Source organism: Pleuronectes platessa, chromosome 5, assembly GCF_947347685.1.
Source record: "Pleuronectes platessa chromosome 5, fPlePla1.1, whole genome shotgun sequence".
Classification (NCBI taxonomy): domain Eukaryota; kingdom Metazoa; phylum Chordata; class Actinopteri; order Pleuronectiformes; family Pleuronectidae; genus Pleuronectes; species Pleuronectes platessa.
In genome coordinates, this window is record NC_070630.1 from 7,601,303 (window position 1) to 7,624,709 (window position 23,407).

The 23,407-nt window shown below is 44.3% G+C and overlaps 2 protein-coding genes across 2 annotated transcripts in view; one reads left to right on the top strand and one right to left on the bottom strand.

Annotated features, from left to right (window-relative positions):
• The first annotated feature begins 176 nt into the window (after positions 1-176).
• mrm3a (mitochondrial rRNA methyltransferase 3a) lies at positions 177-2,743 on the top strand. The gene is made up of 5 exons (XM_053423547.1): positions 177-381; positions 430-618; positions 1,500-1,744; positions 1,831-1,992; positions 2,078-2,743. Exons 1-5 carry the CDS (start codon positions 221-223, stop codon positions 2,662-2,664), a joined length of 1,344 nt encoding a protein of 447 aa, XP_053279522.1. The 5' UTR covers positions 177-220; the 3' UTR covers positions 2,665-2,743.
• Positions 2,744-3,267: 524 nt separating this feature from the next.
• Positions 3,268-23,407, bottom strand: part of nxn (nucleoredoxin) — a 62,257-nt gene continuing 42,117 nt past the window's right edge. Inside the window, exons 2-8 of the mRNA XM_053423550.1 lie at positions 17,529-17,646; positions 14,276-14,409; positions 11,826-11,926; positions 11,296-11,402; positions 10,334-10,513; positions 9,635-9,759; positions 3,268-4,332 (exon numbers count right to left, since the gene is read on the bottom strand). Coding sequence (XP_053279525.1) covers positions 4,150-4,332; positions 9,635-9,759; positions 10,334-10,513; positions 11,296-11,402; positions 11,826-11,926; positions 14,276-14,409; positions 17,529-17,646 — 948 coding nt within the window. The 3' untranslated portion in view covers positions 3,268-4,149. The remainder of the gene's footprint in view (positions 4,333-9,634; positions 9,760-10,333; positions 10,514-11,295; positions 11,403-11,825; positions 11,927-14,275; positions 14,410-17,528; positions 17,647-23,407) is intronic.

A 23,407-nucleotide genomic window follows, 5' to 3' on the forward strand; every position in this document is an offset into this window, starting at 1 on the left:
AGTTTCAGGGCTTGGAAAAAATACAGAAATTCAAAATGAAACACATTAAATCTATGTTTCAGTGTCATGTGATTGAATTTGTGAATGAAACTTTATTTATATTTTTTACCGACTGGACAGAACAGATTTAAGGTGAAGATATAACTCGGGCCTATAGGTGGCAGTAATGAGTAACCCTGGATGCCAGCCATCGTAAACACTCAGAGAAGAAGAAGGAGAAATGGCAGCCTACATGAGGAACGTGATGCTTCTTGTCTCCAGAGAACAAACCGCTTTTCTAACCAGAGGCTGCGGTGTCGCTGTGACATCTAAACGATATGTCCGCGGGCTGAGGAGGAAACCGGTCCGAGTCCTGTTCCCCGACGCTGAGGAGGATCCAGGGCCGAAGACGAGGCCACAGCCCCGGTCTGAAGATCAGCTTGAGAGGAGGGTGAAGAAGGAGGTGGAGAAGAAGAAGGAGGTGAAGAAGAAGGAGGTGAAGGTCACAGCAGCAGCAGAGCACCATGAGGACAGAGGCTCCTTCAGAACCAGGAGGAACGAGCCTCCAGTGTCTGTCAGTGAGGACCTGGTCGATGACGTGCGCTTCGAGAGAGCTGCTCCTGGAGACAAGAGACTGGCGTAAGTGAGAGATCTGCACAACTCCCAGTGATCACAACTCCCAGTGACCACAACTCCCAGTGATCACAGGACAATCCCCTCACATCAGTTGGGAAACAGGAGAGCAACAGCTGTAGTGTGGGAATGAACTGGGTCCTCATTGACTCCCCAGTTTACCTCCCACACCAGCTGATCAATACTTTTTTGAGAGAAACATTCAGATAAGTGCTAAAAATACCCAAAATAAATTTCAAGTACTTTCTCAGATGTCATCTTCACCTATTCATTTAAATTGAGCTACAGGAAATATTGACAGACTATTTATTCACTGAACAATAAATCAGTTATTAAAGGTGGCAGCTGTTCTGATAAGGAAAATAACTGTTGCTTGTTGTCTTAGATTTCTCCTATGATGAAATAATGACATTTACCAATGTTTTCTGTGTGTAATTAACTCGCAACATGGAAAAACTAAAGCTGTTTGGTTAAATGAAAAATAAATATAAGGTGAAGCAAGAACAGAGGATGACAGACCTGTTCAATATCTACATCAATATTTACTAAAGGAAACAGTCCAGTTGATGAACCAGTAATTGTTTCTTTTTTTTAACGTGAATATAATAACATAAAAAATGTGATTAAGTTATGATTTATTGTTTTAGATTAAAATACCCAGCAAGATATCAAACCTACTACAGCATGAATATACTTCTCATTTTCTTGGGTAAGTTATCTTAATGGCTAAATATTAGTAATAAGTTTTAAGCTATTTTTTTCCCCAGTTAACATTTGTAATTTGTGTATGTTTAGTGTTTCTATGATGTCCAATATTTCCAAAATAATGATTATAATTAGTTCAGTCCATCTCACTACACTGTGTCTCTCCCATCGTCTGTTTGCAGGAGGTTAGTGAGCGTTGCTCGTTCCAGGACCTTTCGAGAGCACCAGGGTAAGATCCTCCTGGAGGGCCGGCGTCTGATCTGCGACGCCCTGGATGCTGGGGCCAACCCGCAGATGGTGTTCTTCAGCACCATGGATCGGCTCCGAGAGCTGCCCCTAGACAAGCTGAAGAGGGCCACGCTGGTCAAAGTCAAGTTCGAGGAAATTAAGATCTGGTCCGACCTTGTGGCTCCACAGGGGGTGATCGGTACGAGTCCCATCTTTTTTTGTTGGTTCATTATGAAGCTCAGATACTTTGTTTTTGTTGTTGACAGATTTTCTCCTCCTCTGTAGCCATATTTTCTCTTCCGGACCCATCGAGGCTGAACTTCGCAAATACAGGCCATTCAGTGCCGCTGTCCCTGATATGCGACAACGTCCGAGACCCAGGCAACCTCGGGACGATGCTGCGATGTGCTGCTGCTGCTGGATGCCATAATGTCCTGCTCACTAAAGGTAGGAGAGAGGAGGTTCTCAGTGCACGTCACCTATAGAACATGCCAACGCTTCTTTTCACGTTTGTTTATTTTTCCGCCAACAGGTTGTGTTGATGCTTGGGAGCCTAAAGTCCTGCGTGCGGCAATGGGAGCACATTTCCGACTTCCCATCTATCCCAATCTGAGCTGGGATGCTGTTGAAAATCATCTCCCCAAACGTGTGACTGTCCAGATAGCCGACAGCGGCTGTGGCCCTGACAGAAGCAGAGAAACAGAAGATCTGGAAGCTAACGTCTCCCACAAACCCTCAAAAGCAGGAGACTATGGCTGGGTCAGCACAAGGCGTAGCCACAGTGACATGCGCCTTGAGGAATACGACACTGACTCGGACTCTGAGGACGAGGGCCTTTCACTCCCCAGAGTGGACGCCAAGCTGTACCATGAGAGCTGGGCTCAGAGTCCCACTGCTCTTGTGATCGGCGGCGAGACGAACGGTCTGAGTCTGGAAGCGTTGGAGTTGGCTGAGAAGACGGGAGGTCAGAGGCTCTTCATTCCCATCGTTCCTGATGTGGACAGCTTGAATTCAGCCATGGCTGCCAGCATCCTTTTGTTTGAAGGCAGGAAGCAGCTGTTAAAACTCATCCAATCTGGAAGGAAATGGAAAACCAAAGCTGAGGGGCAGCTACCATGAAGTTCCCTGTAAATTACATTGTGTGTCCATACCACCCACGTAGTGCTCTGCTAATAATAAAACACTGAATTGCAATCATGGATTTCATATGTTATATTTTATACCTTTTTTTCAGCCTCAATTAATGACATTTAAAGATCCAATTGAGCATGAATATAAAAGAAAACAGATGTGATTTTTTTGCGGCTGTGGCCCAGGGTGTAGAACGGTTCGTCCGCTGGTTGTAACCCCCCCCGGTCTCCTCCAGTCTACAATTCAAAGTGTCCTTGGGCTTGACATGTGCTCGAGAAGGTTATTGTGACTTGTACTATAAAGTGGATAAGACTTCAAAAGCGCAGAACAAACAGAGTCCATTTACTCACCATGTGGGTCTTTGCAGCCACATTCTCAAATATGCAGAACTCCCTGCACTTGTGTACAAAGTGTTAAAGTTTCCATCTCACCTGAAGTTTGCACAACCATCTACCTGCTGTCTGCAATAATAAATGCAACATCTGCATCTTTGAGGCCATGACAATTTTTTTAACACTTCTAACAAATGATCTGAATGTGTATTTTTACATATCCAAGATCTAACTTTATTGATAGAACAGAACTCGTTGCTTGGCAGTGAATTTTTTAATGGGAGTGTGAGAAGTCGTGACTGAAGTAACAGAAAAGAGGGATTTATACATTCAACACTTTTCTAAAATGCCATTTTTGTGCCTCCAGGTTAACCCCCCCGGCCCTTTTCATCACAGGATCTTCACAGAAAATCCTCGTAATGACTTTGAGATGAGAACCACCATTTACAACTGGCTAGAGATGACGTTCACTCACATCGTGACACACACACACAAGACACAGGGGGTTTAAAAACATCAGTCACTGTTCTGTTACAAGCAACGTGATCTTTATGTGAAACCTGTCAGACTGTTGTAGTTTGTTTAGAATACGGCCCTGAGGGCTTACGGCTACATCCGACTGAGGTTTAGCACATTTGCACTAAGCATACATATGAATCACAACTGTAAAAATGCATTTTTCTTTCTCAACATCATTCAAAAACCAAAAGTAACAAGGATCTTGCAGACATAACAATAAGGAAGCAAAGAATCAGCTGAAGAATAGGTCCATTGGGTAATTCTCTGTTTTTCTCTAGAAACGCTACAGTGTGAAAAAAAATACAAATACTTTTCTTGAGGCCAAAAGAAAAAGAAAACAACAGAATCTCCATATATATATTACTGTAGGGACTAAAGTCAATGCAAGGCACCACAGGAGAAAGAGAGGACTCCATGAAAAGAGGGAACATGTCTAAAAAAAATGTTAAAATGTCAGTAAAAAGTGAGACATCTCTCTAAGAGTCTGACAGAGTCAGGAGGGGGGGGAAGAGAGAGACAGTGGGAGGCTGGGGGGGAGAGTGAGGGGCGTAGCAACAGGTCAGGGTTCGATGATGGAGTGAGTCCCAATATAGTGTGTCTCATTTATATTCAGACGTCCTCTTCAGATGGGCTCTGGTTTGAGCTTTTCAACCAGGAAGTCGTTGACAAACTGCTCCACCTCGGCCGGCGTGATCTCCTCCACGTCGCGGACGTACTTGGCGCGGGCCGACATGTCCAGGATGGTGAGCAGAGGTGCGGCCTCGGGGAGGTTAGTGTAGTCCCGCAGGGAGTCGCTCATGTCATCCTGTGGTCACAGAGGAATAAATAATACAGTGATAAGCGTGAGATCACATGATGTTGAAGCGGGTGTTTGAAAGCTCTTTGGCTTCAGTAATCGAACATCAATGAATATGACATCCCCCGTCTTTAATCCTCAACAATGGAAAAACTACCAAAAGAACCGTTTTAACAGGGACATTATGTTCCTGTAAATGTCCCTGAAAAAGGAGCAGGAGGTTTATGAGCGACAGGGTCCAGTTCCTGGCGTGGGAGAACTTTAATATACGTGGGAACCTTTGTTTTATAATACACGTTTTTAAAATAAACAGGATTTAAACAGACCGACGCTCTGAATGACACATTTATCTGTTGCTCATCAGCTCCGAGTTGCTCTAGGTGTGAAAAATTAGGACGCCAACGAGAGCATGAAACTCTCCTTTCTGCCGTCTTCCTGGAGGCACAGTCACACATCCTGCAGCGTGGAAAGACAGGAAGGAAGCCGGTGGTGGGTCCAACAACATCCCTCCCTTTTCCTAAAGATTTAAGTCTCATCACGGAGTATTTGCGTTGCACATGTGGGCAGGAGATCGTGATGGAAGATGTTTAAAATAGATTTCTGCGAGTGAAAAAAATCTCCAAACTCGGTGTCCACCCAACCAACACTAAATTAAATTCACCATTCAGAATCATTTTCATTAAGACATTTGGAACAGGGTCTATTAGAGAAATATAACATTATGGCAGATTCAAATGATTTACTATCCAAATTATGTACAGTTATAGCAATCATAAATACCAAAGATTAAGTGGAAAATTAAGAGGAAATATAGTTTATAGATACAATTCAAATAGAAAATCAAATGATTGATGATTACCAAAATACACTCAAACTAAGCTGCACAAATCCTCTGTCTGGGGGAAGTCAGGTTAACAGCTCCTGTATCCAGATGTATCAGAAATGAATCACTTTCAGGGACAGAGATAGAAACTTTAAAAACGAGCTTCAAGGAATCATTCATTATTGAGAGTGAATAAGAAATTGCAAGGTTTCATTATTCAGCCGTGAGAGCTTCTGGTTTCCACGTTCCCTCCCCGACACTGATCCATTATTCCTGTCACATATCTTCTCTAAGTTTAGCGGATCTCATGTGTTTGTGTTTTGTCAGGCCACACGGTTCGCTGATTAAACGCACACAGCTACTTTCATGGGAGACATTTGCTGTTCCTCATGACAGTGTGACCTGATTTCCCCTCAGCTTAGCTCGCCCGGCTCAGAGAGAGACTCGCAGAGACCGAAGAACATTTTTCATATGGGAGAGATTATGTCGAGGGAGGCAGAACTAACAAGAAAGGGCCAGAGGGTGGCAGTGCAACAAAGAGCTGGACTCTCACAGAGGCGGTGACTCTGATGTTCATGCTTGTTAGTTTCTGATTCATGTGCCAGTGTGAGTTTTGTCTAAACAAAGTCAGGGACTCAGCGACTTGGGATGGATTTCCAGCTACACTGAACACACAAGCGCCTCCTCCTCTCGGGGCTCTTTGTTCTGTCTTTGCCGTTTTATCCCAAAATCTGAAGCTTTTCTTGCTAAATCGATCAAACACCCACAATCAGCTCTTCATCGAACATCTTGGCTGCTGCAGTTGCTGCTACCTAAAAAGGACACGTAGGCCAAGATGAAGTATGTGACCCTCCGCTTTGCAAAACGGCAAACAGCTGGAACAGATGAGTTGCTGTGTGGTATTTTCTCTCCAAGGCGGCTGACTTCCTTCTGAACTGAGCCTAGTTTATTATGCTGCAAATCACCATACATTGATCACTTAATACCCACAGATGTAGGACATTGTGTTACGAGTGAAATGCTGCTCGCTGATAAAAGCCTTTCCCCTGCATGCTCGCTTGCAGCCAAACTGAGCGTAGATCACAGATCATCACACGGTGAATAGAAACCACAAAGAGTGAAAAATCAACAATCTGTCGCCGTGGCCTTTCCAGCCTCTCCGATGTGAGGAGACGTAATCTGCGCCTCATTCTCCACCGTCGCAGGAAGCCATGCATCTTGTTTTGTTTGACTTCTCTTGCTTGTGTAAACGGCTGAGGTGCTGCCCCCCCTCCGCCCTCCTTCCCATCGCGGCACTGCTCAGAACACAACAGACAAAGAGCCCCTCTGCTGTAAACCGCACTCTCAGCTGAGATAAGGCTCAGCGTGTGTTTACCATGTGGAACCTGCTGGGCCATGTCAGGCTCTTTCTGATTATTGATGCACTGTGGCATTTCACAGACGCTGATCATCTGATAAGGCCCCGAACTGATAATGATAACAAACGTGCCCACCGGCCTCTGATGTTCTCGACAGTTAACGGTTCATCAGGTCGTGTGCAGATGTGGGATTTAAACAGATTAGAAGAACTAAAGAACATTTCTTGAGTTGCATGAGGGTAAAAAAAAAAATTCCAACCAAAGATAAGAATAAACTGCGAAAAAGCACAAATTATTTATGTGAGCAGGAAAAGCTGCTGAACTCCACATGATCCAACCACTAGAATACATTTTTATATATTAACAATGTGTTAAAAAGGAATAATGAAATGCAGATTAAAGGTTTAATCATAAGGTCAACTCACAGTCATTGAGATTAAAGTCTACAAGAGATGTTAATGGCTCTGTGAGGCTGTACCTAACTTTGAGCTAAATGCTAACATTAGCATCACCAGACCTACTCCATACTGATGTTGAAGAAGAATATTCACCAGCTTAACTTAATATGTAAGTATACTTATATTTAATCATGATGACATGCTGCAGGTATTCTAGTTATTAAAGTACTGAACAAAAAAAGGTTTGACCCGATGATGACAGCAGAAGAAAATGTATCACCAAAGTCATCCTGAGACCTGAATGGTCATATTTTATAGGCTCAAATGTAAATAAGTCTTAAATAAATTCATTATCAAATGATCCTCCAATTATTTCCTTTAACAAAACATCCAAAATCAATAAAAGGTGCCTATCAAAATATCATCCTGACCAAGTCGACATCTTCAAATATCCTGCAAACGTCGTTGTTCAATCAACAGTCAAAACCCCCACAAATCATCAAATTACACAAATGTTCATATTGGAGATTCTGGAATCAAAATTGTTGCCTATTCTTTTCTCTATTGATAGATTTTTTTTTTATTTAACTAATGATTTCCGAAGTCACTCAGTGTCAGAAGTCATTAAGATTCATCCTCCGGACGTGATGAATATCCGAACAAATTGTAATAACATACACCTCAAAGTTAGAGATTCCCCTCAGTGAGGACCAAATGTATTTTCATGGCAACTACAGAGAATAATAACAGGAACAAATACTTTCAACATGCTCAATGTGTTTTGACTTATATTTGCTTGAGAGGAAGTGCTGGCCTGTTCATGGGACCCGTCATGATCCAAAGTCAAAGCAACCGTTCCGTTCAGGGACTCACACAAAGCTTTGAAGAGCAGAATCCCAGCTGCTGCTCGCTGCACAAAGTTCACTTTGCACTCGACTGCTACTACACAGCAGGACTCAAAGAACAAAAGATCCTTCATTCTGCATTTAAGAATCTGTACTGTACCACTCTGGCCCCTTTTTTCTTCCCAGTAAGGTAAGAGGATCCTGTGTCAGTCAGCTCAGCCGGGCGTCCCCCCTGAGAGACTGCCAACATACTGCCGTCTCATGGACACAGAGAACCCAGCAGCTGGCCTGGCAAGGAGCGTGCGACTACCAGGGCCAAACCCGGGCCAAGGTGCAGGAGTCTGAGCCCAGATCCTCAAGCAGGAGAGTGATATCTGACCGTGACCTCAGTCTGGAAGTGAAACCTGGGGATTTCATAGCCGGTTGAGCACGAGCCAGGAAATTATACCTGGGTGACAGGGATGTAAAAATGATCCGGCTTAGCACACGTGCCACAAGGGAAACAAGGCAAACCCATCACAACACAAGTGCAACATTGTGCATTCATGTCAGGTCAAATACATGTTGGCACACAGACGATGAACACAAAACACCTTCAAGTCGACTCGTCTTACATGAAACTTAAAAGCTCTTCCTTGTGCGTATGTCAATTACATTTGGAGGCTGAGGTGAGGGCGGGGTGGCTTTGGGCCGACGCTACACGTGCAGGCCCACAGACGAAACCTGAGAACGGCCTTTGGTGTGTGAGACGAGAAACCAGCGCTGTCCTCCCACACAAAGAGAAATGGAAGGAAGGGAAGTCGGGGGGGGGGGGGAGAGAGAGCAGGGGACTGAAGAGGCAGCTAATCTAGTAATTATGTCCGACTCTGCTGCTGCGGCTGCTGCCTTCTCCACCAGCTCTAGAAAGGTCAGAACAACATGAGATAACAAGAGTTATGAAAACTCCTGAGTCTGTCCCACACAGGGAAGACGAGGGAGGAGAAACAGCAGGAGATGGAGGGAGGATTTGGAGCCAGTGTGAGGGAGTAGAGAAATTCTTCTGCTTCTATTACTTTAGGAGGGAAACAGATGAATTGTGGGTAGTAGATGAGTGTCTCTCTGGAAGGTTCAAGAGGCCCAATAAAGGAAGGAAGGAGAGAATAAAAAAATTCAAAAAGTTGCCAGAGTCCTCATTCAAACCTGGGATTTACAAAATTAGTTTATTACATATTAAATGGTATTACATCTTTATTTTAATGTAAATAAATACCTAGATTATTCTTCTACAATATCCAACTTAAAAATAGAACATATTGGTTGTCAGGCCCATTGTACATTGCCTGCTCAGCCTCGAACAGCAGACAAAGTTAGCAACTTGCTGGGGTACACAATGGAGCCTTTAGCTACTGAAGAGCCCCCCCTTCCATTCCCCCAAAGAGAGAGAGAGAAAGCTAGTTGGTCAGAAACACAAATGCTAATGTTTACTGGATGTATAAATCCTCATCAGTTTGCAAACACGTTATATCAACACCACGTCGTTGCAGTGTTCACAGTGAGTTATTGTTAACTTTAAATACAAATTAATCACACTAAAATCCTTTGGATCAGTATTGTGTTAGTCCACTAGAGGCCACTAACACGTTTGTTTTTCAACTGTTGAATCTCCTGCGTTACCTTCGTCCAGATGCAGGGTTTCTCCTCAGATTGGTTTGTTTATGTTACAAGTTAATGTATAAGAATCTTAAGGGCTGATAAATAACCTTATCATTATAGTCTGTGTGCACTGTATGTGATATTAAAGCACATTACCAGGCGCAGTAAAACAAACATCCCACAGTTGCAGCTCTGCGAGTGCGAGTGAAACGGTATTTTACTCGGTCTTGAGTGGCCTTGAGTGGCTTATCTCACCTCTCCAGCCACAAAGAACAGAAGCGGCGTCTCCTCCTCCTTGTCTTTGTAGTTTGCCATGAGCTTCTCTGCTATTGGTTGAATCAGCTCCTTGGCCGGCTCCAGTTCCCCCTCCTCCTCGGCATCTGAAGGGGGGGGGGAGAGAGAAAGAGAGAGAGAGACACAAGGAAGATGTTAAAACTATGACTACAAGTGGCCACCTGGGAGAAGAAAATTGCACAGATGAGTGAAATGGAAGGCAAGGAGAGTGAGATGACTGGTGGTCAGATGAGTGAAGAGATAATGGAAACTGTACAGGTCTCCATCTTGTTTTCCAGTCTGCTTTGACCTTGAGAGACGTCTGGGTGGTCTCAGATTTTAAAGGGTCATCGCTATGCAACCTCTTCTCTGAGGTGCTGTATTGTCCTGTGTTATAATGACCTCACAAGTGCCCTTCACGTCTAAATCATTCTTCCGTGTTATTCACAAACCCACTGCATTTTGCGTCCTCACACCTGTATTAGCATATCAATAGATGGAAATAGATTCTAGAACGATTTCCCAAAGACCCCCAGACCTCTCGACACGGGAAGAATTTTCCATGGAGTCTGACATTCAACATGCTCCACGTAAATGCCACCTCATTCATGCACAAGCAGCTCCGAGCGTGGCCCCATGTGGGGTTGCGCAGGCTGCGTCACAAAAGCACCGTCTTCTCACCCACGAACAGGACGAGGCAGGGCCCCTCGTGGAGCTGCACGGCGTTGGACTCGCTGAGCTCCAGCACGGGCCGAGGGTGCCAGGGAAAGAGCCGGCACTCCGGGTCGTTCAGCACCTCCACGCGGCCCTGTCGCGTGATCATGTGACCCTCTGCGTCCAACAGAATCAGCGTGGGAATACCTAGAGAGGGAGGAGGGAAAAAAAGAGGTGAGGATGGAGTGAGAGGAAGACAAAGGGAGGAGGGGAGGATGTGGGCAACAGCGTGGGAGGTGGTTGAGGTCATTTCCCTGAATGATGACGCAGACTGATCCCTCTCCCACTGAGATTTTCTCTGTTGTGTGGATGTTTTTCTGACCAGTTGTTGCCTTTCTGGTGACTGATCTCTCTACAGCACTGTCCACTTTCAACTCTGCTGTGCCCACCCTTCTCGTTGGCTCCCATTTTCATACTGATTCTAGTCTTGAGGCCTTATTAACAGCCGTATGACAGAAGCACGGTCCGAGAGCACACAGGGTGCATGAGTCACTGAGATCCTTTCTGCGCATGTGGACTGAAGTGCAGAGGTGGGGGCCATCATGAACTACAGGGTTTTGCATGCAGGAGGCGGGGGGGGGGGGGGGGGGGGGGGGGGGGGGGGGCAGTGTTGACTCGTCCTCGGAGCATTCCTTGCATTCTTAGCAGGAGAGGCCGAGAGCCAGCTCTTGCTAACTTCATCCACAGCCCTCTGCACACACACACACACAGAACTAGAAGGAAAGAGCGAGGCACACAGGGAGGGGCGGGACTGCCGCAGCGAACAAGACAGTACACTTGATAACTGGCCCACATTCCCCCGGCTGCAGGGCGATCGGTGCCGTCAGTCACTGTGTCATCGTTTCAGGGTGGTGACATAACTGAGCCCCTCTCCTCTCAGTTTGAATATCTGAGGCAACATTCATGAGGGGGCGGTGGCTGTGATGTACCTTGTATCCCATAGAGTCTGTTGAGTCGTGATCTTCGAGCCTCATCTGAATACGGCACCGCCAACCACGGCATCTCGCTGAAGTACTGCTTAAAGGACTCCTCCGACCTGCAGAGGTTGGAAAACGTAAACAGAGGAATAGCAACAGGACAGGCGTTGACCTGGTGATCTCAATCAAAGGTCCAGTGTGTAAGATTTATAGGTGAAAGGGATCTATTGGCAGAAATTGAATACAAAATAACGAATAACCTTAAATACCTTAGAATGAGTCCTTTATATTTAAATATTGTATATTTATATTTGGAGCTACAGAGGCCGCCATGTTTTCTACAGTCGTCCACACCTTTTGAGTTTTTATGACAACTGAAGGATTCCACAGGTTCTGTTTCAAGTTTGGAAGGGGCGGGTGAGGTGACAGGTATTCAGCTGCAACATGCAACCTCACCACTAGATGTCACTAAATTCTACACCCAATAGTCAAACGTGTGCGTCAGATAAACACAAATTCCCGTTCGTGTTCTGGCCACTCACCTGTCAGCGCTCACAAACACGATCTCGAACTTCTGTCCCAACTCTTTGACGGCTCGATACGTTTCCACCAAGACCCGGGTCAAGCTGCGGCACGGCGGACACTGTCAGAGTGAGAGAGAGAGAAGAGGAAAAGAGAGAACGTAAGTGGAAGTGAATGAGATGTTGCAGTGACGACAAATACGACGGGTTGCTGCAGCAGCTTCCACTGGTTTGGGTATTTCCCAGATCTCTTCCTCTGTGTCACCATGTCAACAATTTTTCACAAACTAGTAATTCTCTGGTGTTTGGTATCAAAACAAGCTTCTTAAAACCACTAATCTGCTGTAATACTGTAGCTTGAGAACACTCCTGAATGTGTGTGTGTGTGGAGAGGCCACACTACACCCTGGCAGGGGGAGTGGTGGTATGGCTGGCACTGACATTAAATCCCAGTGTCATGGCAGCAGGAAGGAAAACAGACCAGTCAATCTCATGCTCTCCGTTTTCTCTCTTTCAGCATTTTAATGTTTTTCCTCTTTTCAAATGCTGAACATATTGCAATTGTCTATTTACACCAGACAAGCTAAATTATTTATGCAGGGAATGTATTTGAAGTCATATTTTCTACTCTTCACTTGCCATAAGTTCAGCAGCTCTGTCTGGTGAGAGTGGATAAAATAAATGTGTCTACATATATATGTGCTTGAAGCACAGCTTCATCAAACATTGGGACATTATCAATGGAGAATAATATTATTAATTTTACAAAGCTCCATAATGTTAACATGCGATTTCCTGACCACTTGGTGGCAGCAGAAACAAGCTGTAAATACAATAATCTGTAATATGATGAACTTTTTAACCAGCACCTGTTTACACATCCAGCAGATATGGAGCATATTTAGCCATCATATGGAGTCGTCTTTCTGTCCAGCTGGTGAATGTAAATAGAATAAATATGGAATATATGTACACTTTTATCTCTGTTTTGGCCTCTACCAGCTCCTGAGGGAAACGTCTGGCTCTTTAACTGCTAAATGCTTCATTGTGTTCACCAGCTGTTCTCTAACCTGGTCTGTCTAGGGCCGTGCAGGTAAACTATAGGGGGGCTTCCCTGCTGTGAAAATGATTCTTCAAGAGCAGTGAGCGTGAACGGAAACAGTAACGGCCAGTTTATACTTCTGTGTAGGCACTGCTTTATTTTCTAGCAGGAGAATAACCCAGTCTTTATATCATGAGTCCGAAAACAAGCAGCTTTACTTTCTTCCTAGTTGTAAATATCTTGCATGTTATTTCGTTTCTCATACTCAGTATTAATATAAAAATCGACAAATCTAATTACCTAGATACAGACAATATTTCATCCCCATTCATTGATTACGGTGTGTCAAGCACTTTATTGATCCAGACTTGCACACTCATCACACCGACACAGAGGGCCTCTGATGGCTGTGAGAGCAACAAGCACAAAGTCTTCTGTCGATTTTCTGCTCATTAATTTGCTTCCCTCCCTGCTGCTCATAGAAGATAAGACTGTAAATGATGTTCCAAACTCAATACAGAGTAAACAGCGTTATGTCACAGCCCCGTCTAACTGTACGTGGCTCTTTGTTTATTGATATTTGTCACAGAAGAAGTTTTTAACCAAAGTTTTATCGTGGGAAGGTTATTAAAAAAAACTAAAACACATTCTCCTCACACTGCTGCGAAAAAGCAAAGTGTCATGTTTCCGTGCCGTGGGCCATTTCCTATCCGTGGAACGTTAGGAGGAAAAGTTAAAAATACTGGATGCCAAGGCCAGGTGCTGGAATTTCATGTTTGCATAATTACTTTTAATGGCTGGAAGATTTACATCGGAGGAAATGTGGCGTAAAAAAAAAACACTGAGAAACTAAATCCAGTAATGGCTTTTGTGACTTGTCCTATTCAATCTGGTGTAGGTCTGGGGCGGGAGCCAGCGCTCAGGCGTCACCGTTCTGCAGAGCCGGTCTCCGAGGCTGCGGCTCTGGCAGCTGCCGTGCTGACTGGCCTCGGCGAGACTGCACTGCATCTCATCACGAGCAGTCTGCGGACGATGCAGCGCCTTGCATGCATCACTGAGTCATGACCCCTCGCTGGATTTCAGCAGGTCCAAAACAGAGAGAGACAATAGCGATGATGTCAGCGGGGTGGGCGGTGACTGAAGCCAACTTTAAAGGAAAAGGTCCAGAGGTGGTGGTGAGAGGATGGACGGGCAGAGTTAACCGGCGGTAGAGTAAACACACAGACACAATGGGGTCGCCTCCGCCCTCCCGCTCCTCTCTCTCTTATCTTCTTGACTAACTGCTCTGCCTCTTTCCTGCTGCGCTCCACTGCCACTGCCCTCTATTCCCCCCCCCCCCCCCACATCTCTGTGTTTTGACAGAGATACAAGGCCTGGAAAAAGAAAGAGAAATCAGGGGGCTTCTTTTGTCTTTGTTCTCCGCACTCACCCAGTGTGCTGAGAAGTACACTCCCACGTAGTGTCCCTCAAGAGCGCTGCTGTCTGTTGTCTGCCTGTTGTTCCTGAGCAGAGGCCCTGCCACCACCTCGGCAAATGGCTTCGGCCCCCAGGGGAACTCCAGGCCTGGCGGAGGGTAGGAGAGTGGAGGGGGCAAAGAAAAGGGGAAGATGGGGAGGAAAGAAAAAAAAGAAGAGAGTCATGCTAGCAGCACTGTGAGGCTGCTCGTACACAGGGAAGCTCGGAGCTAAATGCTAACATGCTGGTGCTGAGCTGCATGATAAACTGCTGTAGTAGTGGAGAGAAGCTAATTATATGTATATGGAAGTTTCCAATAGCTGCGGAGATATTGAACTCAAAACCTTGACCTTCCTCTCGGTGCAATAGAGGAAACGTGAAGGGATCATTAGCATTTAAAGTCGGGGAACCATGACCGACATGTTTAGAGATTTCAGATTTTCCCTTGAATTTTGCAGCCAGCGTGAATAAAAATCACATTTCAATTAAACATAAGAACCAGAGACACTCTCTCGGTGTTCCTCACGGCCCCTGTGATCCAGAAGTCATGTGCACTTGTCATGTTTAGGCTACTTGCAGTTTTTTTTTTCTGTGTGTGACATCTGCTTTTGCGAACACACACCAGATGCAAAATATGATTTTAATAATGACTGAGAGCCGTGCCTCTCGAGCATGGCTGGAAGTCTGCCAGAAATACTCCCCCCCCCCCCCCCCCCGCTCTCTTTCACACTTTTCATTCCCTTTTCAAGGTGTCTCCATTGTTGCCGTGAAGCTCTGGAGATGCGCTGGTGAAGCCGAATTGAAAAGGAGGGGTAATCACAAATGAAACCTGGTACGGTCGGGTCCTAATGGCCTCTTATGTGAGAGCAGTTGTTCAGGGCTTCATTAGGCAGGAGAGACACGTCGGGGCTGCGCTGGTGCGGCCTTTTATTGTTGCGCTGATTGTAAAAGTGCACTCCATCTTGGCGCTGCAGGCTAGTCAGCCGCCACTCAGGTCGGGCCTTTCATCGAGAGTGAAAGGCAGATGGTCCTGAATCATTCGCCGGCCCCTCCCAGTCCCGGGCAAACTTTTACTGCCCCTCTCCTCTCCGGAACATAGCTGCTGATTTGTCACGTGACGAACCCGCTCTCCGTTTGCCTAAAGCAGGAAAACTGAGGGATAGCACAAAGACGATAGCTTTGTTTTTCTTCAAGAGGAGGTGCAGCGGCATTAGAAAATCCCTGCTAATCAAGTGCCACTGTCCCTTCTCTGCTACAGGAGCCAGAGATTAATATTTTTTTCAGCCACTTCTACTTTGGAGGAACAGTTAATTCATCGTGGAAATAACACTGCGGGCTAGGACTGGCTTTCAACTGGCAGACACTGAAATCTGTCATAATACTGATGCTGCTCCACTGCTGCGCTGCCATAAAGCCTCTATTCTTCCCCCTCACATGACTAATGGCGCTTGCTTTTTTCAGGATGACCAAACCCAGTATAAAAGAGGCAGCGTTATAAAATATTAAGACCTTCAGAGCCACAGAGGACGTCCTCGGTACAAGGGAGGAATGCAAGCCCGCTCTTGTTAATTCTCTGTCTCCGCTTCAAAGTGAAGAAATTATAGGGTTTGCAGAAGAGGAAGTGAGACGCAGACACGTTATAATATTCCTGCAGCACCATAATTACGGAAGCATCAACACACACGAGGGGGGGAAGAAAGTTATTGCGTAATGTTTTGGTGGAATAGTGATGTGGCAAAGCAATATCTCCACGGCCAACTCTGACCAGGCATTTGATAAAGGAATCAGTGTGTGTGTGTATTTTGTGTGTGTGTGTGTGTGTGTATGTGTGTGTGCAGGTTTGAACTGAGCTACTGCACTCATTACAGTTTGGTTGACTTTAGCCTCTCAAGTTTATTTGACTTTATTTCGTGACACACCTGAGGTAAACCAGATAGTTTAGGTTGGAATAATTCCCCTGTATGATTTTGAACTGTGTCAGAGTCCAGTTTTAGTCCGATTGTTATTCATCCACAGCACTGTAACATGTGGTGTCTCTCCATCCGCCTGTTCTTATGGACATTTTCAATTTGTGGAAAAGTGGAAACAAGGCGTCGAGGTGCCATGGAAAGAGATTTAGCAAATAAATCACAATGTAGGTGAATTGGTGTCTAGAACTTGAGGAGAACTATGACAGAATACTTGACTTAAACATGATTTATTTGCATCGTATTGTTTGAGCTTTGACTGATGCTCTTAGCATCTTAGATCATCTTGTTATTTCTGCAGTGGTTTAACTGCACATTAATGCACATTTATGCAGTTTTCCCCAAAATGTGATGGAAGGATGCAGTAAGGGTCAGTGAAGAACTTAATTAAATGTTGTTGCACATTTTTTTCCTTTTTAACATTGACAGATACTGTTTTTTCACCTTTTTACAAGAAAATAATTCATGGATCTTGATGAACAAAAGAATCAGGCACGTTTAGGGCAAGAATATGGAAAGACTGTTTACCGCCATTCACACCTCGGTCAAATGACTCGGCTTTGGACTTGGGTTTGAAATCGGCTCAGGCTCCGATCGACAGTGATGGAAACGTGAGACCCGGATGAACGTGTTGATTTGGCAGGAGAGAGAGCTCCTCTGTTGTCATTGAACTTGTGAAGTTAAACATGACACGTCTACTGGCAGGAAAAAGTGTCAATCACCTTCACCAGCGTATACCCGCTAATCTTGGTGTGAAAGAGGAATACGAGTGTGTGAAATTTCGTGCAGCACATTGAATTTAAAAGGACTGTTGGGCCTTGTCGGAGGAATGCGCTCCACTCAGTGCCAGTGTTTCTAGTGCTTGGCATAAAGTTGCTCATTCATGCCCGTGTGCCTCAGGGGAATTTCACGTCCTACCTGCTGTTGTTTAACAAGGATAGGTGCAACTCTCTGATGTGAACTCAAGAGTGAGTTAACATGGGTGTTACCACCTTGTTGCAGCTGTTGGTGTTGATTAAAGAGATTACACTGCCACACGCTTGTTAACCACAGCTCAGAGTAGTGGAGGAAATGCTCCCCAGCATGAAGTCAGGATTATTGGTGTGAGGAATTGATCTGTACGGCTCTGTCCTTTGATTTCAAAATGTTTTCCTGTTACCTCATTAGCAATTCATCTCTGGGGTTAATGTTCACAACTCTGCAAAGAGGAGCAAGTTCAGAGCTTGTGGTCAAGGAATAAAAATAAACCTTGCATCTCACCTTTGGGGTCATCTCTGACCACCAGTAGACCGTTTCGACACACCACCTTCCCCGTAGCTGCATCCACAAACACCAGAGATGGGATGCTGGTTACCTTGTACTTGTTCCACAGCTTCATCTGTAGAGAGACAAGGATGAGAGGAGAGGTTAGAGGAAAACCTGAATGGAAAGACTCCAAACAACACAACCAGGGGCGCCGAAAAGGGGGGGTAAAGGAGACGGATTCTAGGGGCCCATGATGGAGGGGGGCCCAGAGAGGCCCCTAATGATGATGAAATTATAATACAGAAAAAATAATGACACTAAGTTATTAACTAACATATAATCACACATATTTTATTTTCCATGTCCTGGTAACAATTCCTTTATTTGTTTTGGAAGCATCAACCCCTGCAGGGCCCCCCCTTCCCCCCCTCTATTTACGTAAAATGGTTCAGTCCGACTGGATCAGCTGCAGCCGGTAGCGCACCGGCGATTTGTCACAGACAGCGTGCCACAGCGGCGGAGGAGACAGCAGTATGCCTCAAAAATCAGGCAGCCAAAAAAGAAAGGAAAATAAATTAAGAGAGGAGAAGGAGTTGAAGGGTCGACAATATGTCACCCAGTATTTCCAAAAAAAAGGTGGGTTTGTTGTGGTGGAAAGTTATGGATATTAACTTTGTCCCTGTCTGTGGTCTATAAGCTAGCTCACTTTTCTCACCATGTTAGCTCAAGAAAACTCTGGATTTTTACATTTTACTGCTATATTAGTTAAATAATCAATCCAGTCAAACATTTATCAAGCTGTTCTTATTCAATAATAGTTAATCTCCCCTCTGTCAAAATGATGCCTCATTCTGAACAGAGTCAAGTGCACCAGAAGCTGCAGCAGCTGTCTGTCAGCCCCCAACTCCCCCTGCCCCTGAATCAGCCCCAGTGGCCCCACATGAGGAAGGAGGTGAGCAGCTGTGTGTGTTGAAATAATAATAATAATAATAATAATAATAATATATAATATAATACAAAATATAATACATTTTACTACAGTCTCAAAACAATACAAATATGAAGGTAATTCATTAATTAAAATGAATTAAATAAAAGGCATTTTGAACAATTTTAATGGTTTAAAAAGCATAAACCCTTTTAAAAAATGAAATAGAAGACGTGCAGTAAGAACAGAGGAGAACATCTGTGGTGTGTGCAGCAGACTGGGGTGACTGCTCTCAGTCCAATCAGAGAAGTTTACATGTTGGTGACTATGCTATTACAAATAGTTATATTATAGGAAATCCTATATAATTAATGTATGTCATGTACACTCTACAGAGCCAGGTCCAGGACCCTCTTCTGGTTTGTCAGGGAGGGATGTGGAGGAAGTGGAGGAAGAGATGGAAGAGGGTACAGATGACATGTGAGAGTGCAGAAACACAGGCGACAGAGAGTGAGGGCGAAGAAGTTGAAAGGAATTCAGAGGAGGATGGACTGAATACAGAAAGAGCCAGAAAGACAACAGAGAGGCAGGAAGAACAACAAGCTGATGTTCAGGTCTTTGAAAGGGAAGAAGATCATTTGACTGATGACCCTGGTTTCTGGCCAGCAGCTTTAACTGATCAGGATAGGGAGAAGATAGTAAGGAAATTGGCCATGAGAGAGAAAGAAGTAGAAATGCCATGTGATTCAAAGGGGAAGCCATTCCCTGACTACCTGAATTATACAAAGGCAGCAAATAAAAGAGAAAAGGTAAACAGAGACTGGCTGACTTTTAGTCAAAGTAATAATTCACTTTATTGCATACCATGTGTGCTTTTCTCCCATGTACAGAAAAAGCCTTCCACTAGTGCACTGACCAGTCAAAATGGGTATAAAATGTGTGATGTGAAGTGGCGTCGAATGTACAATACATTGGAGAAGTGTGCATCGCCTTGCGCATATTTTGCACCCTGCCAGTTACTGTTGCTGGTGGTGAGAGAGCGTTCAGTAAACTAAAAATGATAAAAAACTATTTGAGGTCCACAATGTCTCAGGAAAGACTTTGCAGTCTTGCCATGCTGTCAATTGAGAGTCAGTTGGCTAGAAAGCTGGACTTCAAAGACCTGATAAGTGATTTTGCACATGAGAAGGCTCGGCGTTGGGCTTTTGGTGAGAAGAGTTGAGCAAGGACCAGTGATTGAAAGGTTGCAAAAGGAAGCTTGACTCAGTCGGCAACGTTATATTATATATATATTTGCCATTCTTTCATATATTAAGTTCTACTTAAATGATGAGAAATCATATATGGCCATTTTGTATTCTGATGGCGTTTTTGTTTTTGCTGAGATTTTTTTCTCTCCACTGATTATAATTGCTATTTTTTCATGGAAGAGTTTATTTCCAATTTAAGAATCAGTGGTGCAGCAAATAAATGACTCAAAATGAATTCCATTGTATTCAGAGTGCTCAGTTCTTCCCCTACTGTACATGTCAACTGTCATGCTGTTCTTCTTTCACAAATATGGTAATGATAGTCAAAAATACCATTAAAATGCATAATTGTATGTAAAATAGCATCAAAAAATTTTGCCGCTGTGTTGGGGGCCCTGTAAAGATTCTTTTCATGGGGCCCAAAATCCCTAGCGGCGCCCCTGAACACAACCATATGTATTTCAATCTCACAGCAGGAAACGTGGTTGAAAATGATGTCCTCAGTGCAGCAGAAGTATGTTCACCTGAAATACAACACTCTAAACAAAACCAAAGTCAGCAGAGGGCTATTTGTAATTTATAGGTCATAACCCCTCTCTGTCGTTTTTAAAAGAGACTCAAAGGCAGAATAAAAAATAAAGGAGTGCAGTGAAGCCTGCGGTGAATGTGCAGAGGGTGCGGAGCACACTGCTGCAGGGCTGATCTAACTTTAAAGAGTCTGAATTGGAGCGAACCCGTGCGATCTTTGCTGCGTCATGAATAAAAGCTGGGGGAAAAGAAAGACCCACTCCTGCTCTGAATCCTGAGTGAATTACTGCAGCTTTTTGGATCTACGCTTCGTGCTTTCGCAGGTATTTACGAGCGCCCGTGGGCTTTAAATTTAAACATAATACCCCCTATATGATGACTTTATATTAATGCAGCCTCATAAAGTATAAAAATACTCTTGACGGCCAGAAAATCTGTGCATGAACCCGAGTTATTTATAGAGTTCAGCGAGCACAGAGTGTAGCCCTTAACATCAAAGAGCAGATCAAGGATTTAAAGCCTCTCCTATCTGAGACTCACTTTCCATATCAGAGGGGAAGACTCCTACCCTGTGAATAGAAAAACAGTCCTGTCCTGTAAAAGATAAGCAATCAGCGATGTGCAATGCTGCTGCTTCAGCAACTACAGCAGAAGAGGAGGAGGAGAAGGAGGAGGAGAAGGAAGAACAAGAAGAAGAAAAGGATCCCTCACATGAATTCCTGAAAGCAGCTCCGAGAATTCAGACATGAGGAAAGAGAGAAACACTCACTGGCTCTAAAAAGCAGAATGTCAGTGAATGTGTTTACATGTGAAGCAACGTTCTGTTATCAACCCCATTAAAACTAAAGTCTGAATAAGACCCTGCAATGTAAACAGTAAGTAGTGTGTTCCGGAGTTAGTCGTCCATTGTGACGTCCTATTTGAGTTTTTGGCATTTTGCAACATCAACATATATGGAAGTTACCAAATGAGACTATGTGTTCTGTAACAAGTAAACAGGAATATTAATGGGATATTCAATTAGGGACTCATAAAAATCATAATCAAAAAAACATCTCATTTAGAACAAAGTCAACCACATTGTTGGTGTAAAACCGGGTCTCCTTTTAGTGAAGCTATAAGTTTCAGGTTCAAAAAGCCATAAATAACTTTGTAGGGAAGAAAAAATTAAGTAGTTTAGAAGGAAGAGTCAATTTTTTACTTTTTAACCATTAAATTTATTTCCTGCTTAACAAAGCCAAGCACTTCAGTACCTGTGTAATATAATGATTTGTTCTGTCTGGGTGCTGCGGTTGTTATTCTAAAAGATTTTTAGCCAAATTACGTGAGCAGCGTCGGGGCTCGGTGAAGTCAGTCTGGAGTTTGGTTACCACTGAGCTCCAGGTTGATGAAAAACCTTTCGTTGCCCTTTTTTTTTGAAAGCGTGACTTCACTGCAGGAGCAGCGAGGCTCCTGCAAGCTGCCGTCTCCCTTATTCAGTCTGCACATCACGACATGTGTTTCACTCAAATTTCGCTGCCTGCCTTTTTGCGAGTGTAAGACGACAACCATGGGCCCTTTCTTGCAGGGGAGGTCAGACAGTCTGTCCCATGGAGAAGACGACCCGGAGCCCCCAGACCCTTGTTGGTTTTACCACATGCTCCGTGCTGCTCTGGAAACTCAATCTCAGCTCACAAATTGACGGGGTTAGAGGCATTAACTGTGATTCTCTGAAAGCCCGACACTGCATCTGTGTAACTCTGCGGCTGTTCCACTCGGCTGCCTGCTGTCATCCACACTGACGAGATGAGAATGGGTGTCAGATTTTGATTTGAGAGTGTGAGAGGGACGCAAAAGAAAAGAAAAAAAAAACAGTGTGATAGGGTGAGTGGTTCAACACTAGCACCAGAATGTCAGATATATTCCAACTATCAAAAGCCCGGAGGTACCGACACAGAGGTATGTAGCAGCATATCAATAAGCTAACACGATTGTGAAAGCATACAGGTGTTCAAAGTGAGAAATGGCCTCAATAACCTGCACAGTAAAACTTCTTTTGGACTTGTGTGCAGTGAGGTTGTAAAGCCCCTCGGAAATAAAGTTGTGATTTGCTACTTTGAGCTATGTAAATCGAATCAGCTTGTGTTGCAAATAAAAAACATGTAAGATACATCCTCTGGGAATCATGAACATCCACACAACATTTCATGGCCATCCATCTAATAGTTGTTGAGGTATTTCCAGTCTGGACCAAACTGACCCGACACTGGCGTCCTCAAAGCCAAACCTATTCCCATGATGACACTACAGGTTAATGGACGTCTCCTGAAGCACAGCGAGGAGGATAAGATGGCTGTGTACCGATCGGCTTTCCTCAGACCTATCTTTTCTCTCATGCCGCAGTATCAAGAGAGCAGCTTTGAGATTTTGTGCAGCAACCGCAGAGGCAGAACCGATTCCTCCTCTTTGTCTTGCCACTAATTTACTGCATCCTTGAATCACGTCTGCCCGGTGATTTGGCTGCAGATCAGAGCTGCCTCCGGATGCTTAATCCTCCGAGGCCTCAGATCTGCCTTTAGTATAGAAGGGGCTGTTATGAATCCAGGGCGGACAAATGACCTTGTGAGTACAAAAAGCTGCAGGTTCCGGTTCACTGTCGCAAACAAACAGACCTCAAATGGATTTCAGCACCTTGAAAGATAAAATGCCTGGCTGGGGGTGGAAGCCGGGGGAACGTCACACTTGTCATCTACTTGTAAATCTAATAATCTCCTTCTAAAATCATGGAAATAATAGTTCTCGCAATAACAGCACACATTGAAAACAGGAGGATCACATGCTTCGGTGATTGATTTTCTGCAAAACACTTTTACACTGTTGAGAAGCGCAGGCTGAGACAATAATTACAGAATGTGACATGATGATATGTTGCACTGAATAACAGACATAAATATTATTGTCAGCTCTGCCCTCATTCCTGGACTGAGACACGAGAGGCGTTAAAGATATTTTCATCTTCTTGTCTGGTTTTGTAAATGTACTTACTGGACTACAGGGTTTCTTATGTAGTGTTATCTAATCCATCAGTTTGACGATTTAGGAAATGCAGTATTGACTTTCTTTTCCAGAGTTGTGCGAGAGGATTGATGACTTTCACTCTTGTCACTACAGAGCAGAGCTAGTTAGCTTAGCTTGGGGTGAAATCAATC